At 55.4% G+C, this 21161-nt stretch overlaps 1 protein-coding gene across 1 annotated transcript in view; it reads left to right on the top strand.

The window, feature by feature from the left end:
* The window catches only part of PTPRN2 (protein tyrosine phosphatase receptor type N2), a 119153-nt gene that overhangs the window by 21983 nt on the left and 76009 nt on the right, over positions 1-21161 (top strand). The window contains exon 6 of the mRNA XM_035029802.1: positions 8968-9150. Coding sequence (XP_034885693.1) covers positions 8968-9150 — 183 coding nt within the window. The remainder of the gene's footprint in view (positions 1-8967; positions 9151-21161) is intronic.

Genomic DNA, 21161 nt, shown 5'->3' with positions numbered 1-21161 from the left:
CTGGTCACATGGAATGAGCTGTGAACTGGGCCTCCACCCAGGGAGCAGGTGTGGCTCTGGCCCAGATGGGGGATGGGCCGCCCAGGGTACCTGCTATGGTTCTGACCTCCGCGGGAGGAGAGGGAGGATTCTGTTTGTCTCTCAGAATTGGCCATGGCCCTGTGTTCCCACAGTGTCTCCCATGTGGCCCCAGTGTCCCCCTGGTGTCCCCCGTGTGTCCCCCATGTGTCCCCCCAGTGTCCTTCATGTTTCCCCCAGTGTTCTCCATGGTCCCCCTGGTGTCCCCTACTTTCCCCTAGTGTCCCCCTGTGTCCCCCCCTTGTGCCCCCCACAGAGTCCCCCATAGAGCCCCCCTCATGTCCCTCTGGCATCCTCCCCATGTCCCCCCCCAGTGTCCCCCTCTGTGTCCCCCAGTGTCCCCCCGGTGTCCCCTGTGTGTCCCCCCTGGTGACCCCTGGTACCCCCCCAGCATCTCCCCTCGTGCCCCCCTAGTGTCCCCCCAGTGTCTTCCCCATGCCCCCCGGTGTCCCCCCATGTGTCTCCCCAGTCCCCCAGTGCCCCCTGGTGCCCCCCCATGTCCCCCCTGGTATCCCCCAGCACCCCCCAGCATCCCCCCTGGTGCCCCCCTGGTGTCCCCCCGGCTTCCCCCCGTGCTCCCCCGTGCCCCCCAGTGCCTCCCCAGTGCCCCCGGTGTCCCCCCAGTGTCCCTCCCTGTGTCCCCCCAGTGTTCCCCCCGTGTCCCTCCAGTGTCCCCCCGTGTCCCCCCGGGATCCCCTGGTGCCCTCCAGCATCCCCCCGGTATCCTGTGATGTTGGGGAGAGCCCTTCCAGCACGCCCCGAGCTCGTCCTACTCAGATGAGCTATTTATGGTGAGACTCCTTGCAAAACAGCTCCGTGAACCACATGGAGAGTTCCTGTCTCCGCGGCCCAGCCCCGCCGCCCGCCTCGGGCGGCAGGCCCTCCTGGGCCCCGCTCACTTCTGCGGCGAAGTAACAACCCGCCTTAACAAGTCCGCTGTGGACGGAAGAGGCGATCAGACGCGGCATCTCTTTCTTTTGCGCCTTTTTTGTTTAATGCGACATTGGAGCCAGTTTGACATCTGGGACATTTTCTCCCGTACTTTTCCCCACACATACGTTCTCAACATTTCACTCAGTCTCAGTCCTATTGGGTGAAAAATTTTACGTATTTTAAACACCCTTGTTTTGGTGTCCTCATCACAAAAGTCACACGTGCGTAATTTAGGAAAAAAAAAAGCAAAAGGAAAAAGGAAATAAGCCCGCCTGTTGTCCCCGCCGCGGGCAGAGAGTCTCCGTTAGGATCTCGGGTGCCCTTCTGGGTTCCCCTGTGTTCGCTTCTGCGTCGGGGGCATCTGTGAGAAAGACCTGCCCGCACGGTGAGCTCCCCGGCCTCCGCGTTACACGGGCAGCTCGCCGCCGCCCCGTCCGCCAGCCGTCCCCGGCCAGGCCGCCCTGTGGGTGCTTTGTGCGCCATTGTTTGTGCTCTATTGGTGGGATTCTGTGGTGCCCTCTGAGCTGGAGACGGGGTCCCTCCCCAGAGAGGGCCGGCTCCTTTTCAGTGTGCTCGCTCAGTGTTTTATGCAGCCTGGAAAGTAATTGGCCTTTCTCCCTCCCCGGCCCACCCTAATGAGCCGCCCCTCCTGCTCCGGCGGCTTTGTGCGGTACCCCTCAGTTCTGCCCTGTTACCACAAATTATGCTCTCCAAAGAACCCTAGAACTCCAGCCGCCCTTTGTGGACACACTTAGGCAGTGCGCTGCTTTGTCCCGATTGTTCCTTGAAAGGTACAAAGCGGTTTTTCTTAAGCCTTTGTCGTCTTGGTCTTTCTTTTGGCAGAATTTGGGAATGACAGGTCTTTTCTCTCAGAGCGATTCCCACTCTCTGCAATTTTCCCCCATCAGATAAAGATTTGAGAAGTGAGACATTTGCATTATTATGCGTGTGGATGGATTTCTGCCCCCAGAATCCTATTCAACTTATTTTTTTGCAAATTGTGTTACAAAGAAGTACGAAATACTCTGAGGCTCTGCAGAGATACCCCAGGCCCTCGGCTTTACGGGAGGTGGTGGCTGTGGGGTCGAGACGTGGCAAGCAGTCCTGTACCCTGAGAACGTGGAGCTCTCTGGGCTGGCTCTGCTCAGAGGGGTCCTGCCCCGGGGCCTGGGGGTGGGGGCTGGCGGGGGCCGTGGGCGGCGGGCTCTGGACACCCTGGAGGCTGTCCCACGCCGCCCAGAGACTGACGCTTTGAATTTCCTTGGAGAGTTTGTGGACACCTGGGTGCAGCCACTCATGTTTTTGCCTTTCTTGACAAATGAAGGGTATTTTAAATAGCCTGGCACAAGCTTCACGTGTCTACTTTGTGATCGAACCCTTAAAGTTTAGGGGCCTGAAAACACTGTTGTTTTCTTTTTTAGAAATCCTGTTACTCTGGTTGCTATGGGAAGGGTGGGGAGAGTCCCCTCGCTGAAGACGGCAGCCCGTCGTCAACTAGGTTCCACGTGGCCCGTGGTGCCGTGGTCCGGCAGGGGCAGCGTCCAGGCAGTGGGGCCTGGCCTTCTGTCCTGACTTGCCCTGCCGGCTGTGCAACCCCCTCGGCACCCAGGTACGAGGAAGCCCTGCAGCCTGGCGGCTGGGACGGGCCAGCGCCGTGCTCAGGGCCTCATCCACATCCACGCCTGGAATCTGCCCTGCCAACGCTGCGCAGTCCCCAAACTGGGACACAGGGAGAGTCGGGCACCTCATCCCAAGCCATGCAGCCAGCAGGGGCGGAGCGGGATTCAGACTACCTGGTCTGGGCCTGCAGCCTTTGCCTTCGGCCCCCCGGTCACGTCTGCGACGGGTCTTCACGCGGACTGGGGTCTGTCTTGGGCCTGTGTTCTCCACCACCAATGGATTTCTCTTCCCACCATGGGATTTTCCCTGAGACACTGGTGGTCTAGGACGTGTGCTCGTTGGCCGTGGACAGCTGCCGTGGGGAGGTCACCTGCGACACCCTGTTGTCGTCTCATTATTGTGCGTGCACCTTCTCCTCGGGAGCATGAAATGGTCTGCATCTGTTTTCCTCGAGGACGTTCTTCACACCTGGTGGCGGGGTGGGGGGCCGACTAAGGGGCAGAGCAGAGATGCAGAGACGGCCAGTCTCTCCAGAAAGATGGGAAACCCGTCCCCAGAGCAGGAGAGTCTCAGAGTAAGCGACTTCCCTTTTGCTCTCTGGAGAACAAATCTCTAATTCACACCTGTATTGGCGTTTTCTTCCCCTTGGGCGAGAAAAGGAAAGCGACTAGGTGAAGCTCCCCGGGGGAGTGAGTCATGAACCCGCAGTGAGCTCTCTCAGGGGCGGGAGAGGCCCCGAGTAGGTGTGGCTCTCGAGTGCTCGGCACCTTCTGAGCGAGTGCGGCCCACTAGGGAGCCATTTGAAGGGGCTAATGTGACTGGCTGCTTGACCCCACGTGTGGGTCTGTGACTAAAAGATCCATTTGATGAGACCCGCCTTTCTTCTTCCTTCGTAATTAACTGCCTCTTGGTGGTTGAATCCCATGAATCACGACACGAAGATGGTAATTGTCTTATAAACTCGAGGTGGTCAAGCTGAATGCCATTTTCATTAATGTGGTGCTACCCTGATCGTAATTTTAAAAAATTAAAGTGGGGTTGGTCTGGGTCTTCAACCTGGTAAGATTTTTAGTTTTTAATGAGGGGCTGGAAGGCACGGCACATCCTTCTCCAGCCAAATGAAGATGCATTTGGGAAAGATCTCTGTGGTGTTCAGGACAAGGCCTGCCCTGCACAGGATGTGCCGGGGTCCCCGAGGAGGTCCTGGCCTCCAGGGTGAGGGGTGTCATGATTTGACTGGGTTCACACCCTCGTGGCAAATGCGCCCCCACCCCCGATGGGCCTGCATCTGCTTTCACGGCATCCATAACCCGGCCACGGGGACCTGCGTTGCAGGTGTTGGGGATCCCCGTTTTGCTTGCTGCCAGGATCATAAATCAGAGAAATTTCAGGCGGCCCTGGGCCGGCCTCCAAGTCCTTCCGGAGCATGCCTGTGTTGTCTGTCGAGCTTTCGCTCAAGTGAAACACTCCCCGTGGGTGGCCAAGGCCCTGTATGTCACAGACTGTTGCTCGGTGACGCGGTGTTTGTCATGGCGGACCGAGTCTGCTCTGTCCTGCATGGGCCCCCCCACAAGCCAGACGGTAAACGCAGGGCAGGAAAGGCAGGGAGCACTGGGGTCTGATCGCATTTCCAGGTAACGGGAACTAATGCTACAAACTTCAAATTACATTCTAAGTAAGTGTTTATGCCCACCCCATCCCCTAAGGGGGCAGAGGGGTCGCACCTCCACATGTCTCTTTGTGGACTGCGACTGCCTTTTTAGGTGTAGATGAGACTTTTACATGAAGGGTGTAGTGTTGCCTACAGACCAGTGGAACTTTCTGGTCTGGGGGGAGGGCAGAGGCTCTCCCTCTCCCCAGACAGCTCTGCTGAGAGGGTGGGCACAGCACAGGACCCTGACCCTGCACCCGACCCTGCGCCCGAACCTGATGCTGTGCCCAAACCCAACCCTGCGCCCGACCCTGACCCTGCGCCTGACCCTGACCCTGACCCTGCACCTGACTCTGACCAGACCACAACTGGGTCAGGTTGCAGTCTGCATCTTGTCTTTTAAAAAGAAGTTTGATTGTCCTCAGGAAATTTCAATTTTAAAGTAGTAACACAGACAGGTCAGAATACAGGATTTCTATTATTTCTTTACAAACCATAATTAACAGAAAGCACTAATTAAAGGGACCTCTGGTGGTTCCTCAGAGAGGGCAGCAGGGCAGAGAGGAGGATGCAGTTTCCACCAGTGGGGGCTCACAGTCGGGGTCCCCCAAGAGGCGGCGAGCTGGTGTGTGTCCCCTCCCGGCGGGCATTTCCGGGAGGAGCCTCTGGTTTTGTCCCAGATGGACGGGCATGGCCTCGTTGTGTCCGGCCTGGAGGGAGACCCCAGGGGCCGGGGCTTGCCCCCCACAGTCCGCGGAGCAGGGGCCGCGCGCTCCCGGCACCCTCATCTCATCGTGAGCCCGCGGCTTGTGTTAGTGAGATGACCTGCCCCAACCCTGCGACGTGGGGCCTGCCCGCCGTTCCTTCCCGTGTCTCAGATTAGGAAGATGAGGCGGGAGAAGGCACGCAGCTTGCCCAGGGTCACAGGACGGCTGCTCCTTCAGACCCCAGCCCAACAGAAGCTACCAGAGCAGACCCTGAGATGGGGGGCTGGTCCCATAGGAACCTCAGTCACGCGAGCTCGCGCCTCAGCAGCGGCCCGGGCACAGGGAGGCGCAAATGGCAGGTGAAATTCTCTTTGGACGCGTGGGAAGCCGGGGGGCACGGGTGGGCTGTGAATGGCAGCTTCCCTCGGAGCCTCGACTGCGCAGGAAACCACACCAACAACTGCACTGCTGACCAGACAGACAGACGGCCGGCGCTCCACCTCGCGCTCCCAGGAAGCTGACCCCGACGGAGCACGACCGCGGGGCCCCTCTTCTCCCTCAGTCCTGCCGCTGACTCCGTCCCCTCCAGACGACCCCAGCATATCTGCGGCGCCTCACCCAGAGGCCCCCGCCCACCAGCTCCCATCCCCCCGAAACACCCCACAGACGTCGTGGGAGCTCTGGGCTGGGCCACGAGTGCGGGGGGCTCAGGGCCCTGCTGGTCCTACCCCGCAGTCCTTCCTGGCGCCTGGGACTGATTCGTGCGCGTAGCCAGAGCTGAGCGGCTTGGCACTCGCTAGTCATGGGCCAGGCGGTGCTGAGGGCGAGTTCTGAGCCCGTGATCTTCCTCAGTCCTCCCAGGACCACGGGCTTGGTTTCACAGATGAGGAAACCGGGACTCAGAGAGGCTAGGTGCTTTGTCCGCGGTCACACAGCCCGTAGGTGCCGAAGCCAGGACCGGAGTGAGGCACTGTCCCTCAGGTGCTGGAACAGGGGAGTTATTTCCTGGAATCCAAGGAGAAGGAGAGGGCAAATGTGTCACAGCGCGGGTCTCCTGAGCCCCGGTTTCTAGGCGGAGTCTCTGCTAGGACAGCCCTGAAGACCCCGCTGTGCACGTCTGCCTGGCATCCGGCCGCCTCCCGGCCCTCGGAAAGCCCAGAACAGCACCCTGGCTGGGAAAGGCGGGAAAGAGAGCTGCGGGCAGCCGCCCACAGAGGCAGGGGCCTCACAGGCCTCAAATGCACAGTGACTTCAAACCCAAGAACCCACTTCCAACCTAACCCTCCTGTCAGTAAACCCGTCATCACTTCTGCCTCCAGACAGTCCTTGTCTCAGCGGCTCGTGTGCTCATCATGCAGAAACGGGATAGCTGTCAGTCCGACGCCAAGGTCCACCCGAGCAGGGGCGCCTACCTTTACCGGTATGTAAGGGCGTGACGGAAGAGGCCTGGCCTCTCTGTGGAGGCCATGGGCCTCCTCGACTTGGAGACGCTCCAGCTCTGCAGGTGAGGGGCCCTCGCCAAGCGGTGCCCTCACTCTAGGCCACACTTGGGTGACGGCCACACTCTCGGGGGCCCACTCTCGAACCAAGGTGCCTGGGGAGGGGGGCTTGTGCACTGCCGTTGGATTCAGGCTGGGGACTGTTTCTTCTTGGAACCTTCCTTCTGTTTTTAAGAATTTCATTTTTCTAAAGAAAGACCTACAAGGAGCGCCAGCACTGAGTAACGCTGCGGAGCGCTCGGCCCCAGGTCGCAGCCCCGTGGGGCCCTGCGGCGCGTCCAGTCAGCCACGAAGTCACCTGTCAGACAAGGAGGTCTGCGTGGACGATCGCTGCCTCTTCAACTCCAAAATTCTGAGCTTTCTTTGGAAATACCTTTGAACTCGCCGAGCCCCTGAGAGTTTGTTCTGGTTTAGAGAATTTTAATTTTATTGCACTAATATCTGCTGATGACTTTCTCTGTAGCGGGCACCACATGGTTGTCTTTCGGTAACAAGACTGGTGCTTCCATTTTTCGGTAACAAGACTGGTGCTTCCATGGACACACTCGGGCTCCGGGACCTTGCGTGGGGGCCCGCCGTACGCACTCCCCTCCACCAGCAGAGGGAAGAACGGGAATCCAGGGCTTGTGGCCATCCTCCCATCCCCCCCACACAGTCGCAGGGCGGTCACCTAGCTGGTGTGACCCTAGCTGGTGTGACGTTTGCTTCTTAGTGAATAAATCTCAACCATCCCAAACCTTCCTCCCCAAAGGCGCTCCTTCCCAGAGGACACAATCTGCGCTCTCCTGGCCGATGCCGGAGTTATCTCTATGCTTCGGTTGGAGTTACTATTTATTCTTGCAGATGAACTGTGTGAAACCGTAGCAGTTGGTGCAGAAATGTCATTTGGTATGCTTTCTCCAAAATCAAGTAACATCCCACGTGCATCCAGGGGAAAGAAGTGGTTACTAGTACCTGGTTAGAATTACCCACCGTGTCTGGGGTTGGTTGGTTGGTTTGCTTTTAAGGTTTTGAGCAAATCTGGCTGGGTTTTTTAAACAAACCCGTTGTCTGAACACCATGTGTGAGCCGGCAAACCCTGAGGACGGTGGGGGGCCCAGCAGAAGTGCAGCCTGGCTTTCTCCCTCTTCCCTTCCATGGCCCGCACGGCGGCCCTTTGTGTAAAGTTCACCTGTCTCTTCAGGATGCCCACAGCCCTGCTCCATGAGACCCGCTGCTCTGGCGGGCAGAGGGGCCCCTCCGTGGACCTGTCCCGGACGGTATGCACTGTCTGGCTCCAGGCGCCCGAGCCGTGCCTCCCAGGGGAGCTGCGCTGAGAGAGGGGTCTTTTCTCTATGGTGGCAGATGCCTGAGGAAGGTCTTTAACATCAAGGAGAAGGGCAGCTGCGTGAAGGATAAGGAACGTGTGTTAGGGTTCCACAGGGCTTTACCCAGCACCCTGGGGTGCGTTGAGCTGGTGGGGACAGCGGGGGACGGCCCTCCCTGAGTGCCACCCCCCGGGGAAGGGAGGAGCACCCGGCAGCCGTGCAGCTCGCCAGCATCTTTCCCCGTGAATGCATTTTTACTTCCTCTCTTGGCTCAGAGTCTCTTACGGAGTTTTTCTTGCTATCATTTTATTTTGGTGGCTCAGGTTACAGTGATCGTTTCAGGGGCAAAAGGCTGGATTTCATCAGCTCAGGATGCAGGTATTTCGCCAGTGAGAAGTTGGGGGGTCCCGGCTGACTCTCCGGTGACAGCCGGGAGCTAGTACATGGCGACACCGGGGTCCCTTGCTTCTGAGCGCCGCTCCCACCCGCGTGTTCAAATACCGCTGCCCTGCGCGGGGCTGGCCAGGACCCTGTAGGGACCCAACAGCAGCTCCGTTCGGCTGTCATACTGAGGTTTTCCTTTACGTCTAGAGACTTTGTCTTTGGGGGTCTGGGCAGAGAAGCAAATCCTTTTCCATTAAACCACATACTTCCTTTTTCCATGTGATTTTATGTGTCCTCTCTCGTGTGAGCTCTCATCGGTTTGGGTGTTGTTTGGGGAAAAAAGGGAAGAAACAAAAAGAGGTGTTTTTTTTTTCCCGAACACCTGAGCCTGGGGCCAGTTTCAGAGCACGGTGTAAAACCCTGTCCCTCCCACCGTGACCGGTGTTCTAGAAAGGAAGGAAAGTCGGCTAGCTCAGCCTGCACGTCGCATTGTTCCAGGACAGTCCGGCGTCACCACACGGCGGGTCCAGTGCCCTTTGCCCCAAATCTGCGCGTTTGTGTGTCTGTGTCCACACTACACGTGCGTACACGTGTGCATCTGTGTGGCTGCGTGTACACCCGTGTACGTGTGTGGTCTCTGTGTGTGCATGTGGGATATCCGTGTGCCTGTGCGTGTGCACGCAGGGCCTCGGGGCGGGCCCCGTCTGCCCCTTGGCTCTCGGGTCGGGCAGGGCTGGGGGGAGGCCGAGGCCGTGGGGCGGCTCTAACCTGCCCTCGCTGTCTGCCAGGACCTGTGCCGGCAACGCATGGCCGTGCGCCCGGAGGCCCCGCACGCGTCCCGCATCAACAGCGTCTCGTCCCAGTTCAGCGACGGGCCGATGCCCAGCCCATCCGCACGGAGCAGCACGTCGTCCTGGTCCGAGGAGCCCGTGCAGTCCAATATGGACATCTCCACCGGCCACATGGTCCTGGTAAGGCCCGAGGTCCTCTCCGTCGGGAATCACGGCTCAGACCGTCTGTGGGAGGGGAGCGAGAGCCGGGTGGGGAGGGGGCACTCACAGCGCCCCTCCCACCCACACACACGGCCCGGGATTCCCGCCACACACCCAAGGCCGACCTGGTCGGGCAGCTGACCGGCAGGGTGAAAGCCCAGCGTCAGGGCGCCGCCGACCCCGTCCTCCCGGTTAAGTGAGGTGAGCAAGTGCACCCACACACATGCCTAACCACGCGAGGGATTCTGCCCCGGGCACTCTGTTTTCACTGGTGGAATGCGCATCGGCGAGCACCTGCTGTATCGTTCAGCCCCCGACCAGGAGACCGTCGTGGCGTCTTCCCTCCGTTGCGGATCACACGGCGCGGTCTGGGGAGTCAGACGTCCCTCACTTGCTGCTTGTACTTGACGGTGACGGGGGCAGAGGTGGGGGCTCAGAGCGCTTCTGGGGGGGCCCTGCTGTAGACACTTGCTCCTGCCTGTCCGGCTCCCTGTCCTGTCTTCCCCAGACCCAGTGTCGTCCTTGGAGGGCCGCACGTGCAGGGGCGATGTGCTGCCCTGCGATGCGTGCCTGATGTCTGACTTGACTAAGCGAGACGTTCATAATTCACCCTGTTTACCGCTGTCTCCTGAAGGCAGAAGAACACCGTGCTCCTGGACCCTCAGGCCGCACGCGTCCGCTGCTTCGTGCTTGCAGAGCTAAAGCAGCAGGCTGTTGGCCGTGACTCTCCTGGAGACAGAGTGTTCGGAGATGGCAGGCAGAGCCCATCTCGCGGCTCCGTGACGCGGAGGCAACATTCCCCTCCAGTCTGTGTCCCAAGTGTCAATGTGGGACAGGCTCCAAGGGTCATGTTTGTGGTCTTTAAACATTTATTTTTTTGTGGAAAGTTTCCTTATATGTTTATTTACCGACAATATAAGCTGGTGAAATTGGACCACAGCCCCCAGCGGCTTAGTCCACTTAGGCCGCCATAAGGAACCACCGCAAACTGGCGGCTTTAACAGCAGAAACAGGCTTCCTATCGTCCTGGAGGCTGGAGCCCAAGATCCAGGAGCCACAGCAGCGTGGGAATCTGGTGAGGCCCCTTCCCTGTTCTGAGCTCGCACCGTCTCGCCACGTCCACCTGCCCCTTCCCACGTTCCCACACCACAGCCGCCAGAGAATTCCTTCACGGTTCCCTGCCCGGCCTCTGCTCTCACGGCCTGTGCACAGTCGACCTGCGTGTGTGTGCGGGGGGCAGCTCTGAGCACTTTCTGCTCGTGCAGGAGGCCTGACTCTCTGTCCTCTGACCCCACATGACAGACGGGCTCAGGAGCTCTGTCCACCCCATGCTCATCTTCATCCCAAGCACTTCCGCTGGTGCAGAGCCCAGAGGCCTGGAGCCAACAGCATAAGCGAACAACTCAGCATTTTTACAAAAGCTCTCACCCACTAAGGGACTCACCTTTTAGGCCCTGACACTAGTCCATTCTCACGGGGCAGGCCTCAGAGCATGCCGTGGTTAGAACGGAGTCCCGGGCAGCAGGAAGTGGTACTCTCCTTACTGGTTCACGAAGGGCCCCCTCCCTCCGTAGCACAGCCGGTAGAAACCTGCGCATGTCACAACCTCAGAACGTGCCGGAATGCCTGACCTTCTAATTCATTAAGGCGACAAGGAAGATAATTCTCGGGTGATCATCAGCCCGACCCTCCGTGAGGAAACTTTCATGTTTATCAGACAGCTACATGATGATCTTCCTGAACTACATGCTAAGGATTCAAAGACCATCAGATAAATTATGCGAGGTCCAGGCACATCCCAGGAACCAGCTGCTCCACGAGTGTGCCATGCAGATGCAACGTCTGAACTTACGGGTGTGATGGAATCCACGGCAAGGCTGTTTACCTCTGGACAACAGGGCAGAAGCAAGGAGCACCCCACAAAGTCAGGAGGGAGTTGGCCAAGTTACCGCGGCCAGGGTGCAAGATGGGAGCGCTGTCTTCAGCAGAGGATGGAGAGAGTGTTTGAAGCAATCAGTGGCATGGGAAGTTAAATAGCCAGATGTTGACCCCTCACTCCACAGTACTGGCAGGAGCGGCTGACCTGGGAGCGGGGCTGATCTAGAACCTGGGGGCGGGGCTGACCTACAGTGGAAGCTGACCTGGGGGCAGGGCTGATCTAGAACCTGGGGGCGGGGCTGACCTACAGTGGAAGCTGACCTGGGGGCGGGGCTGATCTAGAACCTGGGGGCGGGGCTGACCTACAGTGGAGCTGACCTGGGGGCGGGGCTGATCTAGAACCTGGGGGCGGGGCTGACCTACAGTGGAGCTGACCTGGGGGTGGGGCTGATCTAGAACCTGGGGGCGGGGCTGACCTACAGTGGAGCTGACCTGGGGGTGGGGCTGATCTAGAACCTGGGGGCGGGGCTGACCTGGAAAGCAGGTTGACCTAGGGTGAAGCTCACCTGGGGGCAGAGCCCTCAGACCCCAGCCTCCTTGGATCTGGTCACTCTCCACAGTAGAGTCCTGGGCTACCTGTGCAAGGCACTGTGATCTCCTGCCTGGAAGCTATAGGAATAGAATTCTAGAAATAAGTGCTCCACCTAGCAAGCAACAGGACCCTCAGAGAGGAAACAAGTGGCCCAGGGCTTTGCATGAAAGAAGGACTTTGCTGATGGGGGGTCAGGAGTGGGGGTCACAGGCTATTACTCCATGGTGACACCACTGATGAAACTAGGCACTCATTCCCGGGCAGCCTTCATGGGGAAGAGGCTGAGCCCCACATGCCCAAGGGGAGGGCCTGACTAATACCCCTGGTCAAGGGGCCCAGGGTTGGTCAACAACCCCCCAAGAAGTGACTCAGGGGAGCATGTGTTGACCGAGGCCTGGAGACACCACGGGGTCAGGATGTGAGAGGAGAGGCCAGGGCAGGGAACCACGAAGGAATTCTCTGGCTCCTCCCAGGAGCTGGTCTTCCTGCGCAGACCCGGGGCATCAGAGCTACCCTGCTGGGACCCCGAGGGGTCCGCTCGAGAACGGGGTCCTGGGAGGCCAAGTTCATGGACCCCACCCTTCAGTGAGCAGAGGGAGAGGGCAGTGGATCTGGGTCGGACATGGTCCTGGAGCCGTGGGGAGTACAGGGCCAGGTGGGGAGTGGGGACGCTGTGCATTTGCAAGAGGCATGGGACAGCTGGGAGCAGGACCATGAGGAGGCACCTGCATCAGGAACCTGGCAGGTTTCTGAAGAAATGTTTGCATGGGAGCTTGGCAGTGTTGAATGAGGGCTAAGTGCAGAACTCCAAGAAACACGGGACCCCGTGAAGCTGACCTTATGAAACTGTTAGAAACATCGTCACATCTTGAGTATATGAGGGGAGAATGCTGTGGGTAAGGTCAAGAATCACCTTTGAATTTAGTTTTTAAAGAGGTCTGTTTCCATATCACATTTGCCTCAGAAGTTGAGCATGGCTGCTTTGTAGATGCCGAGAGCAGGTCACTGTCCTGAGAGTCACTGATAGCCACGAGCCTGCCGTGAAGCAGGTATGAGAGCACATGCAGGGGGAGGAGCCGCGAGCAGCCGTGAGGGCACGTCTGCCCCATCTACAGCACTCTCCTTCACTTCTCTCCTGAGTTCAGGGAGTGTGGACATTGGGAAAAAGCTGGCCTAATGCTGTCTCCATTATGATATAAGGAATAGAGAACGTAATTCAGGAAAACAGTGCTGAATAGCCTCTTAAAAATACATCTGCATCCATGTCGAAGGTAAGGACTGTGACCCTTGCATCCCCTTTATCCTTGGAGACAATGAGGCAGGAAGGAGCATCACTGACCGTTTGTGTAACAGCCACTGTCCAGAAGCCATGCAGTGGGAACTGATGTGTGCCCACTTCACAGACAAAGACCACAGGACGAGCGCTGTGAGAATGAATGTCCCAGCACCAGGAATAAGGCAGAAAGGCCGCGTGTCATCGAAAACAGAGGGAACGAGCTGCAGCAGGAGGTTTGGGGACCGAGGGCTGCAGAAGGCTTGCACGGGGCAGAGAACGTCGTGTCCGCCATGGGGGTGGCCCACGTGCTGGCAGAGCCCCGCCGCGCCCACCTCACCACCAGCACCCTCCTCCTGCGTGCCCCGCATTCATTCTGGAGCCTTGACTTCCAACGTCTGCACTTTGAGTGGCAGCTCCTCTGACCATTCCTGTCCCACCAGCCTCCTCGGCTTAACGCTCCTTCATATTTGGATGGCACGAGTCATTGCTCACCTAGGAAGGCTGGCTGGAGAGGCTCGGACGCTGGGCTGGCGTGGCGGAGCGGGAGCCCATGGGGCTGCTGGCATGGCCTTGGGCACCTTCATCCTGAAAACCAGTACATCCTAGTCTTTCTGAAAGGACACGGTTCCATGGCATTCCATCCCTGGCCCTGCTCTCTGAGGCCGGGCGAGCACCCATGGCACCGTGGCAGCCATCCTCATGGTGAGGGGACCAGCCCCTCCCCCAGAGCCAACACTATTTGTAGGTTTTTCTGTGACAGATAAGTAGTAGCTACTCAGAACCGAACACCGTCCTTCACCTGACACGGTGTCTGAGACATGGCTCCATGGGAGCATCCGTGACTCAACTCTGCTCATCTTCACAGACCCATGTTTTTCTGTTATTCCATGTACTATAACATATTTATTTTATACTGCTCAGGGTGATTTATGCAATTTTCAAATTTCGCCACTTCAAACAGCATATGTGAAAATAATTGTAGGCTAAATTTCTAGAAGACCCTAGAGGAGGATGCCTTTCATTTATTTTGAGAGGTATAAGCAAACTTCCTGCCAAAATGTTGGACTAACTGACACTCCCACCAACTATGTGGAAAATGGTGCCTGCGTCCCCAGACCCTCCTCAGCCCTGGGTACTGGCCACCCTTCATCTTTGCCACTGGTATGTGGAAAATGCTATTTTAAGGCAATTTTTGTTTACATTTCTCTTGTGCATAAGATTGAGCAACTTTTCCTACATTTGGGAGCTATTTATCCTTCCTTCCAAGAATGGCCTCAGAAGTATCCCTCAAGGGCTGCAGGGCCACCAGTTTCTGAAGCCCGCCAAGGGCAAGTTCTGCACATTTACACAGCGCGAACCACGGGCAGCAACAAGAGCGTACCGCCCTCGACACCGTAAGGAAACCAAGTGACTCTCGTCTCTTCTCTGTGTGGCCAAGGAGCGCCTCCCCCCCCCCCCCCCCCCACCTTGCCATGAGAGAGGCCCTGCTATTGACTGATCTGGATAAAGTTTGCGTAAGAACAACAAAGGAGAACCCTCTGAAAAGTCACCCGTGACCGAGATTGGCGCCCACAAGTTGGAAGGCAGCAGGCTCCGTGCCTCAGGACGTGTGTCTCCTGTGCGTGGGAATGACACACCAGTGTTGTGAGCCAAGCAAGGCGCATCGTTTCAGTTTCTAAAAATAACCTGCCCAGTGACATCAGTGAGAAGAGTGGCCTGGAAGCATGAGTGCCTGGCTGCTGCAGGGTCTTTGGACCTCGGGGGACCTGTCCTGGGGGCTGAAACAGCAGAGCTATTCTTCCTCACATCCTGGAGGCTGGAGGTCTTAGATCCAGGTGTGGGCAGGGCCGCTCTCGCCCACTTGGGGACAGCTGTCTTCCCCCTGTGTCCTCACACGGCTGTCCTTCTGCGTGTTCCTGAACTTCTCTCATCAGGACACCCGTCATACCAGGTCAGGGCCCATTCTCGTGACCTCATTTTACCTTCACTACCTCCCTGAGACCCCCTCTGCAAATACAGTGATGCCCTGAGTCCTGGGGGTTGGGGCTTCTATGCAGGAAGGCAGGCAACGCAATGAGCCCGTGACAAGTGCTCGTGTTTGAACTACCCCGTGTCTTCTGTAGCTTGAAGCAGATGACAGGCCTCAGTCTTTTCCGTTTCTGTCATGTCCCCCATGCACTGCAGGGGCTGAGCAATCAGGACTACTGCCCATGCCAGGCTCTGCACCCCCAGAGCTGTGCCAGGACCAGGAGCAGCTGCTAAACCATTCACGGAGCCTCCTCCTTCCAGGCATGGCTCACGTTTCCTTTTCCGAGCCAAGTCCCTGGCCCATCGCTGTTACTCTGGGAGAAGGCAGCTCTGCAGGCACCTGGAGGTGCCTTAGGCAGCTGGGACATGGGCAACTCTCGTTAGCGTGGTTTTGACACAAGGTAAAGAGTGTCGTTTCTGTTGTTCAGTATTTATTGGGAGGCATGGATTTATTATTTTTTTGATGGGGTGGTGTGATTTGCCGTGTTATTGTTAAAAATCTGCTTTACTGTTTAAAATGCTAGGATGATGCTAGAACGTTCTCCCTGCTTGTTAGGCCTTCCTGTAGTAAGTAAATTGGGTAAAGCTGAGTAAGTAAAGTCAGGTGTCCAGTTATATTTGTTGAATTAAATTAAATATCGAACACTACATTGGGTAGTTAGTAGGTCTATGAGTTAACGTTTATGAGGGGAAGAAATTGAAATCAATGCCCAAAAGAGGGCATGGAGCATGTTCATTCACATATATGTGAACAGGAAACACTTTCTGAGTGCCCAGCAACCTCCTGGGGCTTCCCTCAAATCAACCTGACAGGACGAGCCAAGAAGAGATGCACGTCCGTCTGGCCTATTCAGTTACCCCTACACCTCCCAGATTTGCAGACAGTGCTTGGGGGAATGCATGGCAGCAGGATTATTCCATGCCCAGGATGGAGCAATGTGATTGTGTATGTACAAGTTACTGTGAAAAATTAACACCATCTAAAAAGTAGTTTTTGGAGTTGCATCAAGCCTGTGGTTCCACAAGTAATCCATACACGAACAAGCATCCGTTGAGTTTGCTCATCTTTGTGTCCTTAGCATTGAGCACAGCTCTTGGACATAGCAGGTGTTGGATAAAAACTGTCTGAAGTGCCCAAGTGAAGCAGATGATTAGTGTTTTGCCCCCGAGAAATGTACAATCTATCTGAAGTGAAGAGGGGTGAACATCTAGAAAACACTGGACACGGCCAAATGCCAAATTGTGCTCTTTTGCTGGGAGACTTCTTCATCCTTTGTGAAGGCGTGGGGTGGCAGGGGGAGACTGAGGAGGGGAGCGGGCCCTGCGGGTTACTGGGCACAGTCATGGTCAAGGAGGAGTGGCTGTTTGGGGTGGGTGGGAGACAGAGCGGGCAGCAGCGCAGCTCCTGGGAGCCCTGAGTCAGTCCCCAGGGCTGGAATCTGTGGAGGACAAAGTAGGAAGTCAGTACGTAAACCCGGACCACATACCAGCCAGGCTGAGCACCCGCGTGCAGGCTTGTGCTTGATCCTTACACGACTGCTGTGGTTTCTTGAAAACAGGAAGAGCAACATTCACTTGTTCACTTGCTTGTGTTTGTTCGCTAGAAGGTGAGAGTATCTGTGGCAAACAAGCTGGGGAATGTTCTTAATTAATCCTCACGCTTGCATAACAGACTAGCCAACGGTCCAAGTCTAGTTAACGTTTTCTCATTCCTTTAAAAATCCTGTTGTCTTTGATGCCGTAGCTGTTGAGAAGGCAGTTTGTGACTGGCCCAGGGGCTGCCTTTGCGGATCTTCCCACTTTCTTCCTGAGTCCTACCCCTTTGTTCTAGGATCTTCCTGGGCCCAGTCTGGGTGCAGACCTCTTTTATTCTTACTTTCGCTCCAGCTTTAGTGTATTCCTCCGTTGGAGAATCCCATTTGTGCATGGGTCCTCAGAAAGGACAAACCATTAACAACTGACATGTGACCATCTGTGCTCTCTGCTCTCGTGGCAGCATCCGGGGCATGTGTGCTCCCATGGCCCTCACGTCTCTTCCACATTTCTTCCACGTGTCTTCCACATGTCCTCTTGTCGCCCCTTCTCCCTGCATTCCAGGGGACTCCCTCGGGTCTGTTGCCCACTTTGCACAGTTTCTCTTCAGCAGCGTCTAATCAATATGTGATCACCTATCGCATTGATAATTACAAGGAGCCTCTTTTTCATTTGCGGTTCATCTCTTTATTCTTTTTTGAATCTGCCTGCCATATTGTATTTCTGTCTTTGGTCCCACTGCAATATCTTCAGTCATTGTAAATGCATTATTTGATTGTTTCTGCCTCATGCTTCTGTCATCTAGGTTCTTCTGAATCTGATCCTGCTTTTGATGTGTTTGCTGAGTTGCTTAGGGGAGTTTGTTGTCTGGTGGGTTCTGTAAGTTCCATCTTTCAGAATTTTGTGAGACCATATTGAGGGTGTTTAACTTGAGAGAGGTTCTGGGGTCACTTTGCCAGACAATCTAGGCTCCCATTAAACTGGGACCAGTTCTTCACCTGGATATTTTCAGACCACCCACATATTGTAAATTTGAGCCTCAGTCTAGATGAGGCCTGTGGTCCAAACGCCTTCCCATTCTAAATCCATGTGGAAACAGACATGCTTTCTTGTTGCATGAGCAAGCCCTTTCTCTGGGAATGGGGTCTTCCCAGGGTCCTGGTTTGGGGGGGCTCCCACATCCACCTCCTTACCTTCTGCCTGGCAGGGTTGCCCCCAAGACCCCACGTGGGCAGCAAAAGCCACGACCCTGGGTCTGAGGTGCAGGAAATTATACGCCTTGCCCTCTCTCAAGGGCTGGCGTGCCTTCAGGTCATGAGGTAACCACTTCACCCTCCTCTTCATTCTGGATTTCTGAGGATTTCCCTTCATCTTATGAAAAGCTGACTCTGCCATTTATCCAGCATTTTACATGTCTCATAGGGGAGGCTCTTCAGGTCTCGTGTCTCTGAGAACATAAGACTTAAAGCAAGTTAAACAAAGGGAACGCAGGGAAACGGTGCTTTGACGTTTGCTCTCACACCGCCTTGACAGTCGCGTCTGAGAGCCAGCTTCATGTTCTGCTCCACGAGGAAGACGTTTAACGGTGGCAGGCTCTTGTCAAAGAGCGCCAGGCGGTGATGTCATCCAGACTGGTTCCCACACTCCCCCTTCCGTCTGCAGGCGAAGGGGTCGCCTGCTTCAGGAAGTGCTCGCACATTGTGCGTCCAAAGTAAGCCGTTGGTGGGTGCGCACTGCCCGGAGCCTTGGACCCCCAGGGCCAAGGGCGAGCGGCCGCGGAGGAGTCCCGGACGGCACCCCGTCACGGTGACGATAAAGGCAGCTGTCGGCAGGCGTGGCTCCGGGCTCCGTGGCTGGCCCGAGGGGCCAGGAGAGCGGGTGGTGTGACACCTGGCAGCGCACTCTCACTTCACCCATCAAACCTTGAGAACTCGTGGGCGTGTGTCGCGGGCAGTCCACAGTCGGATTGGCGGTTGAGCGGGGACAAGATTAAAAATACATTTGATAGTCTTATCTCTAACTTTTCACCCTGAAAAGTGAAGATAATTTTCGATAGGTCAACTCAGTTCCCTTTTCTCCTTCGAACTCCTCATTTCGAAGGCACTGGAATGAACAATCTGGCCCGCCGGCTCCCGGCTGTGGAGGCTGACGGCTGAGCCCCGCTCTCGCGCGGTCCCCGCCACATTGCAGCTGGACACTCGGGTCTCCCCCCGCCCACCCCGGAGCAAGAGGGGAAGACGTTTTCTGGCATTTTCGCCGTGGGCTATTCCCCATTCCTGTTTATTGCTCACAGCATGTAGCCTGTTGGTTCTAGGAAATTAAAACTCAAGGACGTTCTGGATCCAAGGAGCGCTCTGAGAATTTCTGCAAGCGTGTCCTAATAACATGCTGCTACAGGATCCAGCATTTCCCATCCGGGCCCTGGGAGAGAAGATTCCCTCGCGGCGCCCGCTGGGACGCTCTGTTCCTCCCGAGCACTTCTTCAGGAGGTCACGGCGGGTCCTCATTGTGGGTGCGGGGCGCCCAACGCTGCTTTGCCACGGGGGGCTGTCGGCGCTGGAGGCACCCGGCCCTGCCGCCTCCTGGCCGGGGGTCTCCCCTCAGACCCCTGCGGCCGTCTGTGACAACGGTCTCCTCCTGGCCTGCTCCTGTCCGGCCACTGAAGGCAGTGCCGGTGGGCCCTTGAGAGAATCAGCCCCTGTAATCCTGACGTGGAACTGGCTGCGGGAATTGCGTAGTTGACCGTCCGTTCGGGAGGGTGGGTGGACGGCCATGCAACGTGCAAATCTGCTACCACGCAGCGCGGGGACACAGCTCTGCAAAACCTGCTTCTGCAGAGCTCCAAGAACCCAGCACTGCCTGCGTTACGGATGCTGACATAGATGTGGTGGCGGGCCTCGGGCACCCATAGGTCCACAGCTGTCAGTGATGCTGCTTATTTGGGAGACCCTGTTTTTCTACTCGAATTTGTTAACAGAAGGCCTTCTCAGGGTTTGGTTATCCTAGAACTGCCTTTCGTGACTTGTTTCCTCTTGTATCCGCACCTTTCCTGTCCGCTCTTTGGAATCCAGCCTTGGTTTCCTGCTGAATTTTGCACGTGAATGGAATTTCTCAGTAACTTGCGGCTTTAAGTATTTTTCATATGGCAAAGGGACATGGTTGCAGCTAAAATCAAATTTGATTTTCTCATTAATAAAGACTGTGTATTAATTTATATCCATGGAAATTGCTTGTAAAACTATTTGCAAACACATTCTTTCATATTGTTGAAGTATCTAAAAAAATAAGTAGAAACGTAGCTTTGTCAGACGCTTCCTTTTCCAGTTAAACTGTTCTGACTTCTATTCCACATTAAAGTCTCAGAAATGTGAATTTTCTTTGTAAAAGTTAACATCAGCGTCTGCGCTAAACTGTAGTCAAACTTGGGTTTTACAGATGGAATGATTTACTTATTGCCGAACACAGAGACTTAAAATGGGGGAGGAGAGAACGGGGGACCACCGCGGTCCTGTCGTCTTCACGAAGTTCCTTCTGACTCCCAGCATGTCGTTGGTGGAAGTTAAGACTCCTTAGGAATAGGTTCTTGCTTAGAAAACAGTTGTTTTGAGAGCTCAAAATGCCATGGGTAGACATTTTAAACTCTTAAAAAGCAGAAGTTAGTAGAAATATCATAAAGCTGAATTATCTTTTCTTTAGACTTGTGTTAATTAAAGGAGCTGCCGACGAGCAGACAGATATTTAAAATCGCCGCGTTGTCAGTTGTGGGGGGAGGGATTGCTGGTTGTTGTTACTGCCTGTAGACCAAAATTACAAAAAGAAGAGAAACACACAAAAGATATTTGGTAAAGGCAGGTGGTCTGGATGAATAATGTTCCTTTCATTAACATATTTCCCTTATTAACTGTATAATTAATTGTACATAGCCCAGGGAAGCCGTGGAAATTGCATTTTGGGATGTATCAAGGCGGACTTATGCTTCAGACTTGCATGCAATTTACCATTAATGAAGCCAGAGATGGAAGTCTCAAATCTGTAATTATTACTTACTATGTGAATGACAAGCAAAGAATTTTATCAGAAGAGTTTTAAACGAAAGGGGATTAGCAGCTAATGTTGAAATTGTTAATCTTCCTTATGAAAATAATTTTGAAGAAAATGTTTTAGCGGAAAGAGAGGTTGAGGAAACCATGTGCCATTAAAACAGCTACTTTCTGTGACTCCGTATGCATTTGTCCCCGTTGACAGCAGGGTGCAAATATTTTTGAAGGTGAATGAATATTTTATAGGATCCAGAGCTGCTCATGCATTCCAGGAATGGATTATGCAATATTCCCAAATATCCCAGCAAAGGTGAGAGAGTCTGTAAGCTAGCCAGAGAAAGGAGCCAAAGCCGAAAAAATTAAAATATATGAGAATATTCTAAAAGAAACAGGAATTTGCTTAATAGTATAGAAATCTGCCTTTCCCCACTTCTAATGCTCATGTGAGTTAAGATTGTAAATAGTAGGGCGCCTGGGTGGCTCAGTCGGTTAAGCGTGTGCCTTCGGCTCAGGTCATGATCCTGGAGTCCCTGGATCGAGTCCCGCATCGGGCTCCCTGCTCGGCAGGGAGTCTGCTTCGTCCTCTGACCCTATCCCCTCTCATGTGTTCTCTCTCTCTCATTTTCTCTCTCAAATAAATAAA

This window comes from Mirounga leonina, unplaced genomic scaffold (assembly GCF_011800145.1).
Source record: "Mirounga leonina isolate KUSES-001 unplaced genomic scaffold, KU_Mleo_1.0 Mir_321, whole genome shotgun sequence".
Classification (NCBI taxonomy): Eukaryota; Metazoa; Chordata; class Mammalia; order Carnivora; family Phocidae; genus Mirounga; species Mirounga leonina.
This window is presented reverse-complemented; position numbering and strand designations above follow the sequence as displayed.